Genomic DNA, 20,580 nt, shown 5'->3' with positions numbered 1-20,580 from the left:
CAGAATAATAGTTTTGATTTGTCTTAGTGAGTGCATTCTGTGGTGAGAGAGGAATGAACAATTGAAGTTTTTGATAAGGGAATGCTCTATGAAGGAGTGCCTGAAGATAGAATGGTGAAGCTTCTTCAGATTGCATTGAAGTGCATATACAAATCTGCCGATGCTCGACCAACTATGAGCCAAGTTGCCGAGATGATACATTCATTGAAGGAAGAAGAGGATAGGTCTGTTGTGTCTGAAATTGATTCAAGAGATGCTTAAAATTGGGGAGTCTGTTTTTATAATGTCCTGAAATTTATGTATATGTTCCGTTTGACTATTATTATTTGCTAGTGTATATGTGTTGGTCACATATGAGGAGGTGGAAAACATTGTTTATTTGTTACACTGATGACTTAGGTGATATTAGTCCAAATGGTGCTTTCAAACTCAAATTTAATAAATGAGGATGTCTATTTCTTATTGATTTCTTGTTTCATGGTCTCCTTGACATTAGAAATTAAATAGATTCTTGTCACATATTTTCGTTATTGGACTGTGGTAGAGACACTAATTGCATTATTTCAAATAATGATGGGTCATCTCTGTGTTGTGGTAGGCAAAATCTGCAAGCGCACAGACTCGTTGTAGCTATCTAGGTTGATCCCACAGGGACTAGGGTTAATTACCAAATCTCACGTTATTCGACTAGCTAAACTAATGAGTATATCAGAAGAGATGAAAATTAAAAGAAATAAAATAACAACTAATCAGGTGGAATTCAATATAATGAAGAGCCAGGATTGAGTTATCACCACAACTTTGATACTCAATGATGAATTATTTCAGTTCTCGATGTTGGTTTAAACTAAAAAGGGTGAATTAGCCTAAATTAATCTAAAGCCTCTTTCAAGGTCTAAAAATCGTGCCTAATTAATCTCAATTAACCTACTTTCGTTTAAATTGTTGTGTTTTACTTTTTCAAAAGGTTTTCAATGTTACAGCCATTTTCCCAAAAAACAAATAGATAAATCTTTTCTTTGCTTGCGTATTTGAACATAAAATTTTTAGGAGGATTTACATGGAAATCGAGGGCCTTAAATTCTAAAGCAAACACATTGGAAAAGGTTTCATGCTAGTTGCTGGACAGCGCAGGGCAGCCATGGATTAGTGCTGTCAATTCTAATTGTAGGCCTTAGTGGGGCCAATTGTTACTGTAGCAATTAGACATTTAAGGGTGTGTTTGACAACTTCCAAATTGAACTAAGCTAGAGTAGTTTTTTTCTTAACTAGACCAAAGTTGAACTGCATAACAGTATGTTAAAAAAAACTAGTTTATGGTTAAGATTTTGAACTAGAAAGAACTAGTTCGATTTGGGTCCAATTTTTGCCAAACTAAAAATAAAATTTTGAACCAATGTTGTACCACTTAGAACAAGTTTTAGTTGTGTTTGGTAACCATAACAAAATTAGGCTACGTTTAATCCTCACACAGTTTTTTTCTAAACCGATTTAGAGTTGGACCAATGAGGTGTTAGTCCAACACTAAATTGATTTTAAAGTGGATTTTTGGCCTAAAAAGAATCGGGCAAGAACTAGTCTAGTTTTTGTCAATTACAAATTAACCTGAAACTGGACTAGGTTCAGTCCTATCCTAGCTTTTTCTCTAAACCGATTTAGAGTTGGACCAATGGGTTGCTTGTCCAACACTAAACTAATTTTAAGGTATATTTTTGCCTAAGAAGAACTGGACTAGAATTGGTCTAGGTTTTGCCAATCACAAATTAACCAAATACTGGGCCAAGTTCAGTCCTGATTTAGTTTTAATCGGTCTGCCAAAATACCCTTAAAGAAGAGGTTAAGTTGTTTATAGCAAATAACATATTTTGGGGGATTTTTTTCCTTTTTTTTTAAATACACTTTACTTATTTGTAAGTTACAAGTTGGAAGGTCTGGTGGCAAAAGAAAGGTCAGAAGAGGGGGAGGTTTTGAGACACACTAAAAATTCGGGTATTAAAGTGCTAAAGTAATACTTTGGGTTATCAAAATGAATACGTGGGTAAATTCTGGGGGACCAAAATTGGAATAAATTTTTAAAACAGCCTCAAACCATGTTTTTATTTTCAAAACCGACTCACTTTTTTTTTTACCAAAATCGACTCACTTTTTGCCAAGTCAGCTTAATCTCATTTCCTAATTAGTCGGGTTGCCAACCTCGACTATTTAGAACATAAAAATTATGTTTAAGGCTTCTAATTGGGGGTTTAACAACTTTCTAAACAGTCGGGGTTACCAACCCCGACTGTTTAGGAATGGGATTAAGCTGACGTGGCAAAAAGTGGGTTGATTTTGGTAAAAAAAAAAATGGGTCGGTTTTGAAAATTAAAACATGATTTGAGGCTGTTTTGAAAATTTATTCGACCAAAATTCATAGGGTTATATGAGATATACAAGTTTAGCGGATTACGTGAAAAGTCCTCCAAAGTTCAAGGTTGTGGAACTAACCCAATTAGTTTATTATAAAAAGTGTTTTTTTTAAATATTAATCCCTTACATCATTAGTATTTTGATATTTAGTTATCCAGATCATCATGTTTTGGTATTATTTCATCAAATCACATTAATATGTTGATACGAGTCCTTTTGTCAGCATAAATGTTTGAATAACCTTAAATCATGACTGAATATTTATCCTCCCTTCCCCTCCTCCCCTACCACCACCAGCAACGCTTCCCGTCATTCATCGAGCTCTCCTTTATCCTCATCTCTGCCATTCTCACAGTCATCTCAATTTTACAGTTTTAGGTCCACTTCTGTTGGATTATTATTAGATATTTTACAACATGTATGCGTTTGTCTAGTAATTATTATCAAGTTGGTTTAGGAAGGAGAAGAAGATGGATTAGACTGTTCTAGGATGGACAGAAAAGTGTTGGGGGAGTAGATAGTATAATGTGTTTGGGTTTTAATTAGACGGGTCCGGATTTAGAGAAGCCTTAACGGGTTTAAATTTAAATTTAATGGATTGCTAGTTTGAGTATGTGAATTGAAGAGTATACCTGTTTAAGAAAAAATATTAAAGAAAATAGAATATTCCTTATTTATTTTACGGAAAATCGATTCAAGGCCTCAAATTTTAATTTTCAATGTACCTCAGCCTCCCTAACTTTCAACAATGTGCTGCAGCCTTAATTTTTTGAAAAAATTGTGTCCAGATCCCTCTCCCCAAGTTCCAATGCAAACTCCATCCAAAATCTCAATTTTACCCTCTCCTCCTTCGGTCCTCCTCTACTGCCTCCCCTACCTCCCCTCCGTCGCCGGCGCCGTCCCAAGGAACTTCGCGTGGGCGGCGACGGTCATGGTTATCATGTTAATATGTTAACTCTTACAGATAACATGTTAACTATTAATAGTTAACATGTTAATTGTAAGAATTAACATCCCCTGTCGTGAGAAAGATGAGGGTAAATTTAGGATTTAAGCTAGCTGACATGTCTAATCATGAGCTGGCATGTCTAATCATCCGCTGGCATGAGCTGGAATCATGATGAAGGGGCCTGGACATAATTTTTTTCAAAAAAAAGGGGCTACAGTACATTAAAAAAATATGGGGGGCTGAGGCACATTGAAAGTTGGAACCTTGACACAATTTTCCCTTTATTTTAACACCAACTTGCTAAAGGAGTAATTATCATATGAAGGTAATTTGAGTGATTAATATCAAAACATGAAAGATTTGAGGGACTAAGACATAATTCTTTTGATTTAAGGGACTAGGAGTTAATTAAAAAAATACAGACAACTACTAAACAAGTCGAAATAATGGAAGGAGTAGAGAAGCGAGCAACTAAAATCAATGGCGAGCTCTGAATCCTTCATCCAAGGTCTCATCATCGTCATCGGCGTCCTCTCCATCTTCTTCCTCCAATCTCTCCCCAAACGCTTCATCTCCCGGTACCGCCGCCACCCGCCAGCAAAACTCAACCACCATCCAAGGCCGTCGCCACTTCATCGCCGGAGCCCAAACCCTAGCCCGAGCCCGGTCCCAATCCCCTCCCTCCCAAACCTTAATCAAGTCCTCCATCTCCTCCGCCGACCTCGCTATTGCCCTCGAACCCCGCGATGCCGCTCCCCACATCCTAAAAGCCCTAGCTCTAGATCTTCAGGGTCACAAGATTCCTGCTCTCAAATCCCTCGATGTTGCCCTTTCTTCTCCTCAATCGAAAACCCTAGGGCCTAAGGAGAAGGCTGATGCTTTGATTAAGAGAGCAGAGTTGAGTTTGGGGGTTGGGAAGAGGAGGAGGAGAGTTGATCAAGCGATTGAGGATTTGACCGAGGCGATGAAGATTGGGGAGAGGAGTGGGAAGGGATTGGGATTGCTTGGAGAGTGTTATGAGTGGAAGGGGATGATAGAGGAGGCCAGGAGAGCGTATGAGGAGGCGATCGAGGTTGATGGGTCAATGGATTTGGTGAGAGAGAGGTTGAAGGGGTTGAGGGAAGCAGCAAAGGTGGGATCTTGATGGAGGTATTTGATGATTTTCTGATGTATTATTCTTATTATTATCAGTAGTTTCTATTGTAATGTGAGTTTTAGTTTAGTATGAGGTATGAAATGAATTTTCTATTGACATTGCCATTGCACACTTGGAATTCTTTCAGTTTCAGCAGTGTACGCTTTAATGGCTAGAATATGTGGAACCAAAATTTTGTTTGGGGAAATATTCAATGTCCATTTTCTTGAAGACATTTTAACTAGGGGATAGTACTCAAGTCCATGCTAAATTCCTAGCTAGCAAAAAAGTTTGAGCAATAGAGAGAATATTAAGGACTATGATGTAGGTGGTGATAGTTAAATTATGTTTAGGTTCATCCAGTTTAAGCTCTTGCGACCACTAACCAAGCTTCTACATTTTTGTAGACCCTGAAAGAGTCTAAACAAAAATAGGTAGTTTGAATTATTTTTTCTGTAGGAATTTGCATTCATCTCTATGTTAGAAAATAAGCTTTCAACTAAAATCACATTTTCAGACCTTCTTTGAGTATAAGAAGAAAATCATCATTATTTATGAGAGACATGCCTTGAGTCGTCTAGCAAAGTAAGGCAGTTTCTAGCTCTCCAAGTTCCTCATTAGTTCATGGTCATAATTCGATAAGTTGCACAGGTTATATGATTTTTCTTTTATTTATTAATTAATTTATTGGTGTATGGTACATAAACTTACCATTTAAATTAGTTCACTATGTAGTTGAATCTTGGGTTTTATTCAGCTGACAGCTTCCCCCTGTTTTTGAAAAACCAGCTCTTGATCTTAGAATTGGGCATTATAAGAATCATTACATGACTAAATTTCTAAGGAGGCAGAAGTCATGTTATTGTAAATTTGTAATATTTATATTACATAACTTTCAAGTTTATGCATCCTCGATATTGTCTATTCAAAATGACTTATTGTCTATTTAGAATGACTTACACATTTAAACTATAAATAACTCCATCACTATACAATACCAGTGTAACTAGGTAGACAAGATAGCTTGAGCGCTAAATTTGCAGTCTGGTTATATACAGAAGTTTAACTCTCATGCTTTCCATGCCTCCGGTAATTCTGGCCCCCGGTGCTTATCGTTCTTGTTAAAAACTGGAACCTGTGGACTTATACCTGCTCTTTGTTGTTGAATCCTAATGAGTTACAGACACCTCGTTCCTACGTAGTCTCCTTATTCTACTACTATTTCATCTTATGAGTTGGAGGTGGTTGACATGGCGATCTGGATTGTTTCAATAAAGATAAGTCAATTCCTGTGCAGAATCAGCATAGCTTGGTATCTTTAAGGTAAAATTACATGTTGATTCATACAATTTTCTGTCTTAAACATTAATATATCAAATTTGTCAGAAAGTGTTTTCAACTCGTAAATTATTTCTTGTGCGTCATATTATTTTCCATGTAGTATTGTGTCAGTTTCCTCTTGAACTTTAAAACCCATTGTAGAGAAGGAATCTTTTGTCACGCTCAAGGGGATCATGAAGAGCTTTCAAATATGTTGTTGATGTTTTAGGTCTATGACAAAAACAGAAAAATGTTTTTCATACAGTATAATATTTGTTCCTAGTAAAACTATACTGCATAATGAAAATTGGCATGCTGTTATCCTTTAAAGTGCTTGGTTTGAAGAAAAGACAGATAAGGAATGCTAGAAAGAAAAGTTTGTATGAAACATTTTAGTTCTTGAAAATTTTCATACTCAATTTGGTCAAGTATTTTTAAACGTCCATGCTTCCTTCCATCTTATGAGGCATATTAGCCAAGTTAGGTTTCACCAACGCCGGATTTCCCGTCAGTTTGCTCTTGAATTCTGCTCTCCGTCATCTTGCTGAACTCTCTCCAGTTGCTCTACTCTGCCTCTCAACACAGTCAGTTTAGCTGCAATGTTATAGCAAGATGCTATTCTTTGGCACTGTACTCTTCTGGATTTAAATTGATCATTGTGAACTCTTTTTTACAACATACATCAACCTAACTTTGTCGCTAAGCAACATAGAGAATGTTAAAGGACCTTGATGACCAGCTGTTGGTAGATAAATCCATATTTTAAACTTAGTACAGTTTTAAGTTGGTAGCAAAGGACCTAATTTCCACATTTTCCTAGACCATGAAAGAATCGAGAGAAAGAGGTAGGTAAAATGTTTCTGTAGGAAATTGCAGTCATCTCTAAGTCAAAAACTAAACTAAAGAGTAATTTATTAATATCACATTCTGCAACCCTCTCTCTCCAAGGCGGAGAATTCCTCTATTTCGATTGATGTTCCTTGAGCATGTGATCACCTATCACAGTAAAGCAACTTACTGCCTTTCCAAGTCCTTCTCTTCATAGTCTTATTATCAAAGCTTTCGTGGATAACATGAATTTTTGCCTTTCGATTGGTTATGTGGTGGAGATTTTATCATCTGAATTTGCTCACTTCATAGCTGATTGAAGACATGATGCTGCTATATTTTGTAGCCAGAAGTTCTTGACAGTGTACAGACTTGCATTTCTTAACTTGATCTTGTTTATGTAAAAAGTACTTGCACGTACTATCTGTATCATTCTTTTTAAATACAACTGAAATAGATATAGTAGCTTGGGTAATGTTTTCCGGTCAGCTTATATTTAGGTGTCAAACTCTTGGATTATCTCTGGTAATACTGACCCTGACGCTTGTTTGTAGATAACCAAAATTCAGAATGCACCTATCCTTTGGTTCTGACTCAAGAATGGACTAAAAATGAATCTCATCTTTATGTTTATCTCAAGTGACATTGTGTGCGTATCTTGTGCTTTTATGTTGACAGTGGTGACTGTATAGGTGCATATGCAGTGTCTTCTACTTGCAACCTCATATATAGCATACGGGTATTGTTGTTAGAAGTGTCAATCTATGCTTCCAATAGCTTTTCATTTCTCTTTTCCACATAAAGTAATCTTATAATAATATGTGTGTGTGTGTGTGAGTGCATGTGCATGTGTTCTCTATATGAATGGATAAGATTTTCATTTCTCTCTTCCATTTGCAATTTAATTTGAAGAAAGGTAAAAAAAGTATTTCTGAGCACGTAAAATATTTATCTAAGGAGCATTGCCAAAGTATCAATTGTATATGGACATGTTAAGTAGGTGTTATCTCTAAGCAGTCCATGACCATGATAGAAGTTTATGTGCTACATGTAGTCTATTCTTTTAGATTTATTGCGTGTTTATATCTGTATGCTCTTCCTTCATTTCTTTTCCAGGGTACACATAAATTATGTACCTATTTCAGTGTATAGTCAAGGATTGACTGGGTCAATGTATGATGTTCCCATGAATTGTGTGTCTTCCATTTCAGTGTGCATTCCAATAGTGTCTGAGCTTATTAAATGTAGATTATGTGCATCATGGTTATTAACTTTGTATAATTTATAATATTTGATTTATTCTGAATAGCTGTCACTTAAATCCTTGTGAACAATGCTTATAATTTGCATGAGTACTGGGGTGCAGGTGGATTTGATTTTCTTGATATGTATGCTGTTTCTCTTATATTAATATACAGGATGCAATAATGAGTAGCATAGTCCATGTGACAAACCTTTTCCGAAGAAGTGCGAAGCTTTTCGAAGTGATTTCAAATGCATGCATTCCACATTTCACACTGGAAATGCCCAAAATCAAATAAAATCTTAATGGAAATAGATAGAATGCCTCTTATTGTTCCAATCTTCAGTGCTACACTGGATAAAGAAACTGAAATTTGTTATATAGTAGCAACTATAGATAAGTAGAAGAAGATTCACAGATAAACCAGTCAAAATGTAGCTATAAAAAGAGGCCTTGGATGTTATGTACGATCACGTTTTTCCGTTTGACGCATGAGAAAGTTCAAGTAGAGGAAAAGTTCAGACACCAATATTAGGCTTGGGGCTTAAACGAGAGAAGCTTCATGCATCAGCCTCAACAAATCAAGTAACTAGTCAACATACCATTTAATTGCATCTTCACATCACTGATCCAAAAATGTTCTCCCGCTAGTGCACCAACTATAGCCTGGGACCACTGGTCTGAGTCTCCAGAATTAGAAAGCGTACATGTGGTTTGTTACCAACCTCATTGAGCTGGCTTCTCTATTCCACTTCTCTTCAATAGCCTCAGTTCAAAGTCAGCACGCTATAACCTCCACATTATTGATACCCCCCTCCCTCCCTTGCCCAATCTCACACATCAACACACAACAATGGACTCTTTCAACTCCTTTCCCTAATCCTTCACCTCTCTCCTGTCAACATTTCTCCTCCTAAACCTTACCTCCAATGCATCAGCTAATTATCAATCCAAGAAGGTCATACCCACATTCAATTTTTCAATTACAAACCCCCACATCATCCAAACAGACAATCTCACAAGACCCTCAAATCTTCCCTACTCAATCTCACTGGTACTCTTCCATCATCAAATCAGCCACCATCACCAACAAAACCAATGACCACGACCGCATCTTTTACATCTATGACACTGCTATGAACGGCTTTGCAGCCACATTGAACCCCGTTGAAGCCGATAAAGTCTCTTCAATGCGTGGACTCATTGGTCTTTATCATGATTCCACCTTGTAGTTACATACCAGGATATCCCGGAACTTCCTTGGTCTCAATCTGGGTGACAGTCTCTGGTCAGATAAGTCAGATATTCCTGTCAAATCCCTTATCGGCTTTCAAGACACCGATGCTGTTATCGGCCTTGTGGATACTGGCATATGGCCTGAAAATCCTTCATTTGATGATATTGGGTCCCCTCCAATTCCATATGATTGACGAGGGGAATGCATGGTGAGGGGACTTTCCCACAGTTTTCGTTACAACCAAAAAATAATAGGAGCGAGGTCCTCCTTCTCTGGAGCTAAGGCTCGAGGACTTAGTTTTGCTGATGAAGAATCGGAATTCTTGTCATCGAGAGATAAAGCTGGGGATGGCACACATGCTGCATTGACTGCTGCAGGCTCTGCAGTTGTCAACGCGAGCCTTGTCGATCCCGTGAAGCAAATAATCCAGGATTGGTGTATGATGCAGCAGATCAAGATTATATCTATTTGCTGTGCACAATGAATTGCCCTGAGACGCAACTGAGGAAGTTTGTGCCATTGTCGAGTTCATGTTCAAAGTTTTAGTTTGAAGGAGGCGCAGGAGATGTAAACTACCCGTCTTTTGTACTGATTTCCTTTGCAGAGACGAAGGCGAGGAGAAGAGGACCTTGACAAAGGTTTCAGAGCTGCTAGCTGGAGATACATGAAGCTAGAGTTGTCAACCCAAAGACCCGGTAAGGTTGAAGTCATCATTGAGCTGAGTTACGAGGTTCAGTTTGTGAGCAAGGTTGGTGAGAGCTCTGTGGAGTTTGGGTACATCACATGGGAGAATAACGAGAATCAAGTGAAGAGTCCTGTTGTGTTCATGTGGGAAGGATCAAATTGAGTGATTTTCAGTTCATGCCTGTGAATGAAGAACGCATCTGAATCATTTAATAAAGGTCAAGCGTGATTTAGGATGTGTTAATTTTTATGTCCTAATCTCAATGATGTTTCTTGGTAGCTCAGTGCTGAAATGAAGTTAAACTTGTTCCTAAAATATTGGTCAGAGTCGAGTCTTCTTTATTTGTTTCCTACTGTTACTACTGAGTGCGATTTCAGTGAGACCTCGTGAGAATAAGTTTACAGATCGTGCACAGCGTGAGGCATTACGTAAATATTCCTGTCAAAGCGCTGCTCCTTGTTTTTTGAATAGATTTTCAAAAGCGCCTCAACGGAACTTTTTTTTAAAGAAATCGACCCCATTCACTTTTAATTATAAAAATCGACTTGTTTTGAGTTAATTACGGTACTAATTAGTCGGGATTGACATCCCCGACTAATTAGTAGCCTAATTAGCAGCTGCAAACATTTCCTGCTTGTAAATAGGTTATTAATTAGTTGGGATTGGTAACCCTGACTAATTAGTACCGTAATTAACTCAAAGTGGGTTGATTTTTATAATTAAAAGTGAATGAGGTCTATTTCTTTAAAAAAATTTCTGTTGAGACGATTTTGAAAATTTTTTCAATAGTGAACGGGCAATTAGCCCGCCATTTCACTCAAAAGAGTTTAATGAAACAAACCCGAAAGATCTGAGTATAAACGTTGCCTCACAAAAGCAGCTGTCATGGCATAAGCTTTCTACATATATTTTCAGCTGGCAATTTCTCAACGTATAAATGCTCTTTAAAACAATACAACTTGAGCTCCGCAAGGAGAAACTATTAATGATGAAATAACTTTAATAGAATAGAAATTAAGATGGGATTGTGATGGCACCTAACAATAGAATCACTCGTGAAACAAGATTGCAAAGTGAAGGATCAGTTTGAGTGCCCTACAGGCTACAGCACATACACCCAAACTAGGGTTATCCCAAGCGGCATAAAATGCGACTTTGAATTAAAAAAAAGGTTTTCATATGGAAATCACCTTTCAAATATAGGTGCAATACAAAACCATCTTTATTATTTTAATTTATATGGGAACCATCTTAAAAATATACTTTGTTTTAATCAACCATCAAAATTTATTTCATGTTATTTTTTATCAAAATTCCTTTAATACCACTATTTTACTGTTGGGTCCTCTCTCTCTCTCTCTCTCTCTCTCTCTCTCTCTCTCTCTCTCCCAATCAACCATCAAAATTTATTTCATGTTATTTTTTATCAAAATTCCTTTAATACCACTATTTTACTGTTGGGTCCTCTCTCTCTCTCTCTCTCTCTCTCTCTCTCTCTCTCTCCCCCTCCCTCCTCCACCACCCCCTCCTCCCCCTCCCTCTTCTTCTACCTCTAGATTTAGAGCTGCCCCTCATTCTTCTTGTTCTCCCCGCTATTCTTTAGATTTAGATTTAGGGCACGATTACAAGAGGGATTTTTTTTTTGGTGGGGGGTAGCAAACACTGGGGTATTTAAGAAATTTTAATAAAAATCAATAGAAAATGAGATTTGGTGGTTGACTGAAACGAAATATATTTTGAAGGTGGTTCCTGTATAAATTAAATAATAAATGTATTTTATGTATTGCACTTAGGGATGCTAAACCATATCTGTATCCGAGGAAATATCCGTAACCGTATCTGTTAGGATACGAATATGGTTACTCAAATCTATAACCGATAGGATATTGTTACAGATATGGTTTTATAGTGAAATATCTGTATCCGTATCCAAAATATCCGAATACATATTAGTCATACTCTTGCGATAGTTTCGATTCTTATATTATGGATTTGTGATTAATTTTGATGATCAAGATGTCTGATCTTAACTTTTCAATTATAATGAACACATTAACAAACTCTTTTGTATCACATAAACTATGTTTTTCTCCATACTATACTATCTAGTTTTCTCATATCCGTTTTGTATCTGCATGCATATCCGCTCATATATCCGCATATATATCCGTAACCGTATCCGATTTTAGCGGATATGATTATGAATTTTTCTTACCGAGATATATCAGTATCCGTATCCGTATTCGAGATGAGTAAGCGAATATGAATATTGTAAGCATCATATCCGAGCCGTATCCGGACCGAGTGCACCCCTTACACCCCTATTTTAAAGATGGTTTCCACATAAAAACCCTAAAAAGAAAAGCAATTTATAGTTTTTATTGTTTTCCTTTCCCCCCATAAATTTCTTGGTTAATTTCGGACTTCTACGGCAGAAAAAAGGCCCTCTTCATCTGTCTTTCAGCTTAAGTAGCTAGTGGCTGCTAATAAGTAATCATCAATCCAAAGTCTCCCACTTGCGGTAAATACGATTGGCAGCCCAACAGCAGTACCCTCCAAGGCTCCAACTGCATTCACCTGCACATTTTTTAGTTTCATTTAATTAAACTAATCATAATATAATTAATCGTCATTATTAGAAATCTAATATCTTAGACTAGTACTTGGCTAGCTTGTGGAATCTCCACATCCTTGATTGCTGAAGAAGTTTCTTGTTTACATACAGAACCTGTACTCTTATGCCCTGCCTGCGACCGGGGAGATTGCTGGTCCTGATGCTTTATCCTGTTAGAATTCAAACTTTAAAGATGCTGTCGGCTCACTGGCTTCTACTTGCAATGGGGGTTAAAATTTAACATGGTAATTACCATCTTAAAATAGTTAGTGGGGGAAATATTCTTGCTTTTAGTATAACATGTCATAATGGTTAAAAATTTAACAGAAAAGAATCTCTACCACTTTCAACTCGAAAATGCTCAACTCAAAACGCATACCTTGCAAATAGCCCCCTCAAAATATTAAACTTGTAAACAATCTCTTCAAAAATTTGACAATTATAAAAACCGTCATGCACAATTCAAAATTTGCAGAAAACACCCTGAAGTTTTAAAATTTATAGAAAACTCCCTCAAAAAATTCAAAAATCATAAAAAAACACACTAAAAATTTCAAACATGTAAAAGATTACACTGATAGAATAGGATTACCAGCATCCTCCTGAAAGTTTTTTGGAATTTGCAGAAAATATCGTAAAGGTTTTCAATTTTGGAAAAAAGTCAAAGATTCAAAATTTACAGAAAACACCCTGATAAATCAAAACTTATAGACAGACATTTTTAGTAAATTTCAATTTTGAGGTTGTTTTTGCTATTTTCTAAACTTTTAGGGTATTTTTTGTAATTTTCTATATTTTTAGGGTGTTTTTACAAATTTCAAAATTATAAAAAATCCAGTTTAATGTGTATCTTTGAAATTTTCAGAATCTTTTTCGCCAACTTTTAATTTGGAGGGGTGATTATTGTAATTTTTAAAACTCTTGGGTGTTTTTTGCAAAGTCTAAATTTGTAGGGGGTCATTTGTAATTATATATTGTTAGTATACCATTTATAGGTTTGAATTTTCTAAGGTGTTTATTGTAAATTTTAAAGTAAGAGAGTGTTTATCACAAATTTTAAAATTTAAGGGTTTGTTTATAATTCCTATATTTTCAATGTGCTATTTGTAGGATTGCAAATTCTTAGTGTGTTTTTTATAAAATTTGAAATTTGAGAGTGTTTTTTGCAATTCACAAACCTTTCAAGGTGTTTTTTTCAAATTGTAATTTTTAGGAGGCTGTTTGGAGTTCTTATAATTTCAATATATTGTTTTTATGTTTTGAAAATTTTAGAGTTTTTTTATAAGTTTAAAAACTTTCAGGATGTTATCCTCAATTTTCAAAACTTTTAGTGTATTTACTATAAATATTAAGTTTGGTTCGGACGTTGTATGTTTTAGTTTTTTAAAGTTTTAAATTTTTTAGAAATTGTTGTGATTTTTACTGAGTTTTACATTATGGAGGGTGTTTTGTAATTTCATAAATGTTTGAGTGATTTTTTTTATTTTTTACTTTACAAGGGATCTTGTCAATTTTTAACTCACAGGAGGCTTATTATAAATTTGAAAACTTTTCACGCGGTTGTTGTAATTCCACATGCTTAAATGGATCAAGTCTCAACTTTTCACTCTTTTTTCTTCTATCCCCTAATTACTTATATGTTATGTTTACAGTCATAAAGGGTTAAAATTTATCCTTAGTAAAGTTTTAGAAGGATAATAAACATAAATAAAGATAGGATAATATTTAACATGGTAAACTTTACCCTCCTTTACTTATTTTCTAAATAAGCCCTAAGCACTGTTGCTAATGTGCCCATATGTGCTTCCAATAGGTTTTCGCCCTCTCAATGAGAAGGGAAGAAATATATTAGGCAACTTTCTTGCATCTCACTTTCATAACCACTTACATGAAAACAAACACCTTAATTATTAAATGAAAGTAACTTTCTCACTTTTTATCTTTCACTTGCATGCAAACAAACACCCTCTTAATGTGCCTTCTCTGTCGGATATCCAACCAACACTGATGTCTACAGCTACATGTACTATTTGGGTGAAATTTACAAAACCCTAATAAACTTTGGCGTTTTTGCATGAAAAACGCCTATATACTCCATAATATTTGAGATAACTCCCCACGAACTTCTCACACTGTACAAAAATATGATGAAATATTGGAATATAAATGGTGTTAAACATGAAGGGTACCGGGGCAACATTTTCCAATTCACATGCGGTTGCCACCAAACAGGTGACAATTTAAACCAACCATAATCACACATGGTGTTTTAGTGAAAAAAAATGTTGACGGGCTCCGTCATTTAAAAAGTTTAGGGGTCTTGTGCAAAAAGCAATTGTTACCCTACACTATTTACATTAGGAATTTTAATTTTCTATTTTGTGTAAATTTTGTTCTTGTTTAAAAAGTTTTTTTTTAAACTTTTTTATTTTTCTTGTTTTTAAGTTGGCAACCAAACAAAATGAAGGAAAGTGTTGTTATTCCTATAACACGTTTCCTTAAAATATATGGGCCACCAAACAGTCCCTAATCCAATATTAGCATATGCTAATATTTTGTGAAATTTTCATACATACCCTTGCCTTTTATCATTATTTCATATATGGTCGTACTAATTTTCCGTGTATTTTACCTTTGATCCAACGCCTACCCGAATTTAAGCGGGCAGGTCAGAATATTCATCTTCAATTTTCCCCTATTCATTTTCCACTGTAGAAATTAGGAATAAAATTTCTCAATTATTTCAGGAATCTAAAAAAATCAATAAACAACTGAATTAGTTGTAATTTTGGGGGATGAAATCTTAGAAAAATCTGGGTTTTGAATTTCCAAGCGATGATAGGATCCAGATTCGAGAATTGTTGCCGTCTTCAACCAAAACTCAAGAACGAGAACAATATCGCAACAAATAAGGTGCAGATTTCTCTCTAATCGTCCTTAATTCTTACTTGTTTTTTGATCCGATTAAGTTTATTTACCGCCATTTTTTCTGTGTCAAATTTACTTTTTTACGGTCATGCTCATGAACATTATCAACAAGTTGCATGACGAATGAACTGTTTTACCTTTTAGGCCGTCAGCATTTTGGGAATTGGGGCTTAACCGAGTCCATGGATTTTGCCTCCGTAGAAGTTCATATTGGGCAATTTGCTAGAGATTAAACTAATTGAACAGGATTTCTACCTATTTTCTTGCCCATTGCTCGGGCTCTCTATTATCTAGGGTTCTGCATTGTGATGCAATTTGGAACTTTATTGTATGTTTCTTGTTTCAAGTTGGCAGTCTGCTTTTAATCACACCCTCGACGCAATTCCCTAGCTATAACAAACTTTATCATCTCCTCCAGTGAAGTGTTTACAACTGATGCGACGTTCTGTTAATTTATCCTCGAGGGCTTGTCAATTTAGAGTCATATAGGCTTCATCAATCCCACCCTCGGGAAAATGGCGAAGGACTGGTATGATAATGTTGGTATGGAGAGGTTGAATAGTCAAGTCAGCATAGATGACGAGATTTGTATACCATACGACATGCAAGGACGAATTGCCAAAGATGATGAAAATTAGCTTAAGGAAATTTCCATGATCCTTGTAAACTCACTTGTTTAAGAAGAGGAATTTAGAAGAGGGCTGGTGTTTGCTGTGGTAAGAATGGTAATAGGCGCAAAGTTGCCTCCAAATTAACGAGAGGAATCCGTGTACATTGTAAAAGGCGGTGTTGACCGATGCATTATAAAACAAATACTTGGAATGCTTACGGAATAGTGGAAGACATAGATGTTGCTCTACTCTCTTAGCTTATCTTGACTATGGAGAAAACATAAATAGAGTTGATAAGAAATTAGACTTGTGTTGTGATATATGGTCGCTACTTCAGGATATGCCATATTCACATAAAAAGGAACACATATGCATACAATCTATTTTGTGTATGCGGTGTCCAACATGGCTAGTGTTTGAAATCCAGATAATGGACACCATTATACATTTACTTCATCTGCATTTATATGTAATATGTCTGCTCGACTCATGCAAGTATGTCTCTATCCTGGTATTTACATATGAGAGAGCAGAGATTTAGTCAAATGATATATAGATTAGTCAACTCTAGTTAAATTAGGAACAGTGTACTCTTCAGTCTTTCTTATATATATTTTCTAAGGAAAATAGTAGTTTACAAATTTATAACTGGCGAACACGGATGCACACGCTTGACGCATGTCATGTCCATGTGTGTAAATACACCAAATTTTTTGTTGGTGATTGCTCTATATGTTATAATCTGGATATCAAAATAACAGAAAAGATGACAAGTGAGAAGAAGGAATAGAAGGATGTAAGAACTAGAAAATATGAGTTTTTCTTAACTAATTGAATTCAAAGATTAAATCAGTTACCTAGCTCTACTACTTTCTCCAGTGAACTGTATGATTAACAGTACAAAGCTTAAAATTTAGTGAGTGGCACTAGTTGCTTACTGCTATTTAAGTGCTAAACTTGTTCTCCTTTAAAACTAGTAAAGTCAATCCCTCCACCCTTCTTATTGGTCACAAGCAAATTCCTTGAATTGGTATTCATTGTCCTTGAATTTGTGACCTCTATTGTAGTGAATGACTCTAGCAATTGTTCCAGCTCCTCTTAGGCCACTTAGGGTTACATTCATTTCAATTCTATAAGCGATGTATCCAAAACAGACTAGCAATATGAAGTATGTATGGTGCAGGCTACAAAGGTTTACTTTGCCTCAAACCTATTATGTTTAAAAGAAATTAGAGACGGTAATAGTAATGGCTCATGAAGTTTCTAATATCTTATCTTCGTATTTACTTTTTTGGGGTAGAAGTATGTTTCTACCTTGTTTATAATCTCATATTGTTTATTTTTTTATATTTCTTCTAAGGGTGGGTGGGGAGGGGTTGCTTTGTTTCTAAAATGCGTAGCCACAATAGAATATAACAGCTTGTAATTTTACCTTCCAGTTTAATTACCAATAGAAACATCAAATGGTGACCAAACTAATTTATATTGCTGTGAACATTTTATCATTAAAGGAAATTATCATGCTTCTTTCTGGAGATTGAAGGCAATTTGTAATTTAATTCCTGGGATGACAAGAATGAGGGATTTTAATGCCCTTTTACCTTACAAAAGTAAATTTCTGGGAATACAAATGTGTTACAGTTGGTTTTTCTTTAATTGATTACTTGTGACATTTATGCACAAATATGGATTCACAGTAGGTGGAACAGATGAAAGAAAACTAAATTCATTGTTACTTGATTACTAGAAACAATCAGGTTCAGGTGCAATGACAAAACAAGTAAAACATACTCCTTGTACTATAACCTTCATCTATCTATTTTTTTCCAATAAAATTTATGCCTTCTGTTGGCACTGACATACATTATTTTTCACTTACAATAATAAAAAACACATTTTTCATCTGTTTATTTTTTGTCAGGGAAATCCGATATTTCTATTGGTATTTGCATATAATTTTTTAACTGCAAACATCTGAGGTTTCTAAATTTGCATTTATTAGTAATTAAAAGAATCATATTTTGTAATCTACCCCAATCAAATATTTCCTCAAAATACAAAGCATATTACTACATATAGCATAATTTTAAACTAAAATACATTTGGAAGGTTTCTGGTTTCCTGATTTCTCTGTAAATTTTACTTCTATGTTAGATAAACTGATAACATGTAAACCCTCAATATTTTTTTTACTACTCAGATTAGAAATACATTTTGAATTAGGGATGCACATTTACCAACCAAAAATGGTTGTTATTTTAAAGAACAGTCACATCCCCTAGATTGAGTGGGGGTTTTTTGGGGGGTGTGCATAAGTGGGTGGTGCTCAGCATAAAAAGATGGTGTCACTAAAAGAAAGGGATTCTACCATTTTAGTGACATCATTCCCTGCCCGTTCACCAATGATCAGATCACGTGAGATAAAATTCAGCTCAAAGGCTTCCAATTCACAGTAACAAATGCCATAATAAACAAGTGACATGCTTTGAATACAGAGTGTCAACCTAAAATCTTAAGCTGACTAATACACACAAAGCAGCGTAAGTTTAACCTTTGGTGTATCTAGGATCTGTGACAATTCAAATTAAATTATTTATTTTTGAAAAGAATTGATGATTCTATGTTCCAGGATTTGAACATAGGCCTATACTTTGTCTATCCTCTTTATCGTTGTAACATTCACTGATTCATACTGAAAAATGAACATTACTCAAAACGTCTTGAGCTAGTATACAGCTATACGCATACTAGGATGCCCCGGTGTTTCTGCTGAACTATTTGTTGCACTCTTTCTCATGCTATGTCAGTTGATTTTCTCATTTTGGAGGTCTAGGCTTTTTCTTTTACGAAACAAACTAATATTGGATGATATATTTACTGGCTTTTATCACACAAACTTGATTACTAGGGTCATATCTTTGGGATATCTTCGTTTAGGGAAAACATTGAACCTTGTTTAATTAGATACATCGATATGTGACATTTCTGGCATAGAATACTGAATTGTGCATGTACATGTGAACTGCTGTGTTGTATGTTGCATGGATGAATGTATAAATAAATAAATGAACAAACTAAAAGGGGAAGATATAGCTAAAGCCTAAAGGTAGTTGCAGAGAAGGCAGTGGTGGCCATTATAGTATCAGTTGCCATAAAAGGCAAAAAGTGAATGGTGGTGAAGTTAAAGGGAGAAAGAGAATGCAGTGTCATTGAGTCCCTCTTCTTGATTATTGCTCATGGTCATTGCATGGAAGCATTTCCCAAGAGGAATCGAATCAGCCCACAACTTCTCTTTCTTTCTTTTGCTTTCTTTTTCATAGTTCACCCCCTCTCTTTAACTCCCCCCAAGAGAATGGAGGACATATCATCCTATGATTTTGAAACTCCCCATAATTAACCCCATGATAGAAAGAAGAGAGAGGGGAGCAAAAGCAAAAGTGAGCACAGTTAAAAACAAAATAAGGGGGTCACAAAAGAAAAGGGAAGATAAATGTAGAACTTAGAACATACAAAAGAAAAAAAGAATTAGCAAAACAAATGAGAGAGATTAAAACAAAAGGGAAAGATGAATTAAAGATGGTCAAAACCTCCTCGAAGACCTACTTCCATTAACTATCTTTATCGAAACACCAAGTTTTTCTTTGCCTTTCTTTTGGGCATTACATTTGTTCATGGAAACAAATAACAAAGAAGCTTTCTCCCTGTTCAAATATTCCTTCAGTCTCTTTCATCTTGTGTGGTGAAACAAAAAAATGTAGGGTTTAGATTGATTTTAGTTCACAATGAAAAAAGCTATATTCTTATCTAATCAAACTACAATTATATTGTTTCTTTACTTGCTTTGCTGTGTTGTATTATTCTTCAGCATAAATGCAGCACACACTTTTACAGATGCATGTTTATATGCATTCATAGACATGGGCATGTGCAAGTCATGTATCTCGTTGTACACGCTACTTACTGTTGGTGCTTTTTCTTTACTCTGTTTGGAAACTACCCATGAATGCATATTTACATGCTTAAATTTGGTTTTCCTTGCCTTGCAAAAAATGGAGTAAAGAAGGGTATTTATTAAAAGCAAAAGAATAATGTTTAAAGTTACATCCCTTCTATGTTTAGTGTATGTAAATATGTATACATCAAGGAATTGATTTTGATACAAAAAGCCCATCAAAATTGGCATGGAATTGCTGACCACCATTTATGGGTAAACTTGATTCCATGCTTGTCTCCATTAACTATTTGGAGTTATATCTAGCTCATAATTGAGAATTTCTCCTTTCTTTTAGTCTGAAAGAATATTCAGTGTAAATAATTTGAAAAAGCAATAACCATTGGATTTCAAAAAGGAAACATGAAAAGTTGTTAAAGACCTCTTCAGGATGGGAATAAAGCGGTGTATCTTTATGTTTAATAAGGAGTTGTACTCCGTATACAATACATATCAAATACTTGGGATACTTCTATACATGATGGATACAAGTTATGGGTACCTCTCCTACTGTATCCAAAGATTAATTCCATACCAAAAGACGTACCAGGGATTTATTAGAGATTGTGAAGTGTTGTCTCAAATTTTTATTTTTATTTGCAAATGCGTTTATAATATTAGTCAAAATTTTGA

The 20,580-nt window shown here is 35.3% G+C and overlaps 1 protein-coding gene across 1 annotated transcript; it reads left to right on the top strand.

The window, feature by feature from the left end:
• LOC109837905 lies at positions 82-4,609 on the top strand. The gene is made up of 2 exons (XM_020406289.1): positions 82-224; positions 3,833-4,609. The coding sequence occupies exons 1-2, from the start codon at positions 82-84 to the stop codon at positions 4,497-4,499; spliced, it is 810 nt and encodes a 269-aa protein (XP_020261878.1). The 3' UTR covers positions 4,500-4,609.

This window comes from Asparagus officinalis, chromosome 1 (assembly GCF_001876935.1).
Source record: "Asparagus officinalis chromosome 1, Aspof.V1, whole genome shotgun sequence".
NCBI lineage: Eukaryota > Viridiplantae > Streptophyta > Magnoliopsida > Asparagales > Asparagaceae > Asparagus > Asparagus officinalis.
The sequence above is the reverse complement of the archived record's forward strand: the minus strand, read 5'-3'. Positions and strand labels throughout refer to the sequence as shown.

Coding starts and splice junctions, on each gene's coding strand:
- LOC109837905 (XM_020406289.1), top strand. CDS start 82: ATGCTCTATGAAGGAGTGCCTGAAGATAGAATGGTGAAGCTTCTTCAG. Junction 225..3,832: donor TTGAAGGAAGAAGAGGATAG/GTCTGTTGTGTC, acceptor GAGCAACTAAAA/TCAATGGCGAGCTCTGAATC.